The following is a 5,866-nucleotide window of genomic DNA, read 5'->3' as shown; positions in this document are numbered from 1 at the left end:
GAGAGAGAGAGAGAGAGAGAGAGAGAGAGAGAGAGAGAGAGAGAGAGAGAGGGAGAGAGAGCACAAAAAGAAGTGTATGTGTGCGCGCGTGTGTGAGTGTGTATGTGTGTGTGTTTGTGTGTGTGTGTGTGTTTGTGTGTGTATGCGTGTGTGTGTGTATGTGTGTGTGTTTGTGTGTGTATGTGTATGTTTGTGTGTATGGGTGTGTGTGTATGTGTGTGTATGTGTGTGTATGTATGTATGCGCGCGCGTGCACGCGCGCGCATGTGTGTGTGTGTGTGTGTGTACCCGTGCTCACGCACACTGCAAGCACCATATCGGTCTTCATTAAAAGAAAATTTAGTGAAACTAACTAGATGCGAATAACCTGTAGAAGACTTAGAACTCTATCAATGACTCGCGAACAGGCTGAAAGCAAACTGATTTCCCCTATTCGGGATGTCTGCGACTATAAAGAGAATGGAACGTAGCTTTGAACTTGCTACTGATCCAAATATAAAAGAGAAAATTCACAGAGGAATTAACGGCGTCAAAGAAATACTTGAAGGTGTACATCACAAGAAATAGATTCTCGTTGACCCCAGACAGCGTTACGCCAGGAAAGAAGAGCATAGCAAAGCCAGGGGTATGGCCACCAATCAAACACACCAAGTAGATGGTTGTCACCATGGTAACCGTTTTAAAAACTTCCAGATCCTTTGAAGTTGAGATGACAGACGCCGATGTGGACGAAACCGTTTTTCTCCACTCCTGTTTCGTTTTCAGTTTGTAAAGCATCACTGTTGTCGTCATGGCAACGATCGCCATGGCAACAGTTGATAGTATTGTTGTAGCTATCAAGCTGTTGAGATATAAAAATAATTTGCCAAGTTTTGTTTCAACATTTCCCGCCATGCTCTGGTTAAACACCGGGTCAAAATCCCAAACTATCCGTGTACTGGCTGCAAATGGGACATGAAACGAAATAAAGAACGTAAAGATAGCTAAAACAGCATTCCGTGCCACTCTTGGTCTCAGAAGAAACTTGACTTTAAGGGGCATGAGAACGCACAATGTGCGCTCTAGCGAGATGTATACAGTAAGCCAGCATGTGATTCTAGAGAACATCACGTGCGGATAGTGACAAGGCATAGACGTGAGCGACACACAGTTCCTGTAGTCTGTGTAGTTCACAAACTTAACCACATAGCACAAGGAGGCAGGTATCATGAAGATACAGCCCATGAGGTCGGATATGGCCAGAGCAGAGAGGCTGATGGTGGTGGTATCTGAGGCAATCCCCTGCCTGACAAACACTCGAAGGTTGATGCTGTTGGTTAGCACGCCGAAGATGTTGATGAATAGAATGAAAATCTGTAAGCTTTGTTCACACACATCCCTGAACTGTCGGCTTACTAACTCTTTATATCTTGTGTGCTTTGAAATTTGCTCGCTTGCCCTCATCAGAGTAAGTACAGATTCTGTTGTGAGTTGGGACTTGTTCAACATTGTATTGTCCTATAGTTTCAGGGAAAAAGGGGGGGGGGGGGAATGCTGATCGTCCTTAGTAGCTTCAGAAAGGAGTTTTAACTAGAGGTTTTTCACTTTAGTCCCCGAAAACAAAGGTCTTGTGGTCGTCCATTTATTTTTTTGTTTTCACCAGCCTCGGGTCGTTGTAACTGGTTGGAGAGAGCCATAGACAGGTATTACATGTACTTCTTTGCTTCTTGTCTTTCCTTCTGTTGTTTCAGCTGTTTTCCTAGTGTGTTGCAAGATCTGAAGGGTCACTATCTTGTTCGCGTGGTCCTCTTTAGTCAAACTGATTTCTACTTGTTTGCGTTCCTTTCTTCGTTCTTTATTCAATGTGAACTGTGATAATTACGTTCTACCGTTTTTGGTAGAGAGAGCACAAAATCTGGTTGCGGGTTCCTTGGTGTTGTAGAATATTTTGTTTTCTTAAAAATCGTGAGATCGGAGAGGTTTTCAGAGAAAGTTGATCTCAAATATGAAAGTATTTTGACGTGGTAAATACTTATGTTATAATAGAGGTCGAGAGAAAACATTCGAACCCAAAGTCTCCTCCCGAGAGAAAGTATGATAATGTTGGGAAGAGAAAAATTACTCAAAAGCAAATACATTTATTGATCTTTTTCTCATTAAACAAAGGTGAGAATGCCTACTGAAAACATATCTTAGCCTCATTAATACTGCTAAAGGTCTTTTTAATTGGCAGGTTATCATTTTTAAATTCGACTTGGGAAAGGGTTCGAATACACAACTTAACAACACTTATTAGAAACAAAAAGCTTGGGCTATTGAAAGGTGTCATAATTTCGGAACTAATTTCAGAGTGACATTTAAAAAAATCGATGGAATCTATGAAGAAAGCGAAGTGCGTAGTGTTTTTGTGGTACACTAATATCTTCATAAACAATTTAAAGGTTGTAGTTCTGAAATATAAATCTCCAGAACATCTGCTCCAGCAACGTGCTTTTCTTTGCCTGTGTCTGTCTACCCCTCCCTCCTAAAAAAAAAAAATATTTTAAATTCCCCAAGAGAGCAATACTTTTTCCACCATAAATATTTGAAACTCTATTTCGTTTCGTGGCAATTGACTATTGAGGGAAATCCCTGCCAAAACTGGATCGATGGTAACTGCCATTATCATAAAAGATGCCTGTGCCAGATTATACGTTCAGATAAATAATTTAATTGACTCTTATTATCAGGTGACGTTGCACTACAGTAATCATATACATGTTCGATTTCTGTTGCAGAGAACGAGCTTACGAAATATAGAGTATAATATAGTGTGAGTGTAAATATGATCTAAAGCAACAAAGTTGTCAATTTTAACAGTTTAAGGATTTATTTCTTCTTGCTTTCGGTGATACAACTGCAGGTGAACAGTGATTTATCAATCGATTGAAATGGACCCAATTGCAGATTAATCTTTCTTCATTTTTGCTCGGGATGATGTTTCTTTGTTTGAATCCAGGACACACAATTTGGTTGAAGATATTTTTCCTTCAAACCATAGCAAGCACATAAATCACTTGTGAAACTAGTGGGCCAAATAATACAAGTACATCATCGTGCCTCGACCAGATCAGAGGAAATAAAAGTTAATTTGTAGCTTAGGGATGGTCCAAGAACATAAGTCGGCATTTTACTATAGCTGAAACAACAAGAATATAAGAAAAAATAGTTATTTAATTTAAAGAAGCAGATGTCTCCAGAGACAAGATGATGAACCATTGGCAGGAGACAGACATATTCCCACAGTTTTGTTCCAGTTGAATTCGCAATTTGCGAGCGTTATCGGAGAAATAACCATAAGATATTTTCTTTATATTTCTCTACTTGGCAACCTAGCGCTTTATTTTTGCAGTCTTTCTACTTACTTGTGGAGAATAATCGTACTTTGCTTCGGCGATATAATTATCTTACACAGGATTCAAGGCTTTGAATTGATCGAAATAAATACAAAATCAAGGTTGTATCGAGTGTAACACACACATACACACACACACACACACACACACACACACACACACACACACACACACACACACACACACACACACACACACACACACACACACACACACACACACACACACGCGCGCGCGCACACAATGCGTATGGAGTGAGTTACTAAAGGGATGTCACCGTGTCTGAGGACAACACGAAGGAGAAGATATATAATTTCCCTTGCTTTGATAATAAAGGTGGGAGTTCTTAACACTATCCGTACGCCCTGGGGTCATTTTGTACCCCCCCCCCCCCCCCCCCCCCCCCGGTTGTATTCTTCACATTTTAGAATACTTTTGGTACAAAGATCTCTTTGAAACTTTCAGTATTTCTAAAAATAATAAAAATTGAAAGACTGCTATGCAAAGCGTACGGATCGGATTAAAGAGTAAATTTCCTTTTTTGGAAAGTGGTGGCACAGAATTCCCCACGTCGTATGGATACGATAGTAAAACACGACGTACGGATAGGGTTAAAGAAGCCATTGGAAGGAAGAGATGGCTGCAGTTTTTTGGGACACTTGAATCACCCCAAGGGCCTTGAACATCTAACAGTCACTGGTATCATTAAAGGCAAACGAAACAGGGGTAGACCCACTGCAACTTACCTGGAAAGCCTTAACAGATGGGTGATAGGAAAATATCAGGATGGAAATTAATATGTGAGGCAGCGTGGTGGAATCAGGCTCTCGTCAATTTTGGCGCAAATGAAGTTATTGGTATCATCTTAAAGCTTGCTCATTTGCCATGCTTTGGATAAAAAAATATACATTTATCTTGAATACAAGTCGAGATATTTGCGAATGGGGTCAGTGGGGGTTACCTAGTCTCAGAGGTAAAATGAGAGAGGAAAAGGCCGCCAAAGTATAGTTATTTTCTTAACTTGAGTGTCTGTGAAAACAGAACATTTACACTTTTTGTGCCTTTAATTGATGTTTTTCAGTACAATCCACACAGAAATGTATTCTTAAATGGACACGAAAGGTGTTGAGCCAAAACAAAAAATGTGATAAAAATTGCCAAACCTGTGAAAAAATGCCAGTTTCTTCACTTTCATTATTTTTGACAAGCGCCTGATTTCATAACGCTGCCTTACATATGTGAGGCAGCGTGGTGGAATCAGGCTCTCGTCAAAATAATGAAATCAAAGAAAACAGCAGTTTTCTCCCTGCTTAGCAATTTTTATCACATTTTTGTTTTTTGGCTCAACACCTTTTATGTCCATTTACAAACACATTCCTTTGAGGATTTCACCGAAAACGTTAATTAAAGGCTCAAAAATATACATTTACAGTTTCCATGGACTCTCAGGCTTTGGAATTTACCAAGCTATGGCGGTCATTTTCTGGCTAATTTTATCTCTTAAACCAGGTGACCCCCACCTCCTTCAATCCAAAATATATCCACTTCTATTGAAGATGGATGTGTAATTTTTTTCATTGAAAGCAAGACTAATGATAAGATAAGATAAGATAAGATAGTACTTTATTATCCCAGAGGGAAATTTTCCTTGGCTGTACAGGACCGTAAAAACACATGCAGGTATACATAAACAAATTTAATTCATATATATCACTCTCATTAAAATTCAGTATGAAGGAGAAGTAAAGCTGACAAAATATACATTTACATCAAATGCATCATTCAACCACATGCAGGAATTTAAATACTAGACCTTTGGAGTTATATACAGATACATATTCTAAGAGCAACACATATCTATGCTCATTCTGACAAAATGAACAAGCTTTAAGGTGATACCAATAACTCAATAGGCCCAAAAACTGACGAGAGCCTGATTCCACCACGCTGCCTCACATATAATTTTGTTTAAAGCACCCCAGAAATAAATGAATAGAAAACCTTGATCTCCAATATCTGTCCCGAATCCGGCCCTGATGAGGATTGGGAGCATTTGGAGTGATGTTTAAGAGTTTATGCCATTCAAACCACACAGCCGTACTATTTCGAGGTGAGTTCCCTTTGTTTCTTGGCAATCTTACCTTCTATTCCATACACGCAGATAAGTGACAGACATGGCAGTCTAACGTGAAAAAGTCCTTATCTAATGTGCGGGCTGTTGCGTCAGCTGCCATATTTTGTAAGGATGCATTTTGGAATGAGAATTAGATCTATGTTAATAGTGCGCACGTAAGCCTGTATCTTTTACTGTTGTAAATTGCTGCATTACGTCCCCAAAGACACGACTTTTGATAAACAAAGTGAATCGAACTTACAAAGACATTTTAAAATAAAATTCTCTAATGTTTCCACCACGGGCTGTTACATAAAACGTGAGAACACCTCCACTGCAGGTGGAGGAGGGGGAGGAGGAGGAGGAGGAGGAGGAGGAG

General features: G+C 39.6%; 1 protein-coding gene across 1 annotated transcript; it reads right to left on the bottom strand.

Annotated features, from left to right (window-relative positions):
• Positions 1–429: 429 nt before the first annotated feature.
• Positions 430–1,488, bottom strand: LOC101859671. Its single transcript, XM_005109298.1, has one exon. It carries the CDS (start codon positions 1,486–1,488, stop codon positions 430–432), a length of 1,059 nt encoding a protein of 352 aa, XP_005109355.1.
• Between the last annotated feature and the right edge of the window lie 4,378 nt (positions 1,489–5,866).

Source organism: Aplysia californica, unplaced genomic scaffold (genome assembly GCF_000002075.1).
Source record: "Aplysia californica isolate F4 #8 unplaced genomic scaffold, AplCal3.0 scaffold00762, whole genome shotgun sequence".
NCBI classification, from domain to species: domain Eukaryota; kingdom Metazoa; phylum Mollusca; class Gastropoda; order Aplysiida; family Aplysiidae; genus Aplysia; species Aplysia californica.
The sequence above is the reverse complement of the archived record's forward strand: the minus strand, read 5'-3'. Positions and strand labels throughout refer to the sequence as shown.

Excerpts from the sequence above, each read along its gene's own strand:
- LOC101859671 (XM_005109298.1), bottom strand. The coding sequence starts at position 1,488 with ATGTTGAACAAGTCCCAACTCACAACAGAATCTGTACTTACTCTGATG.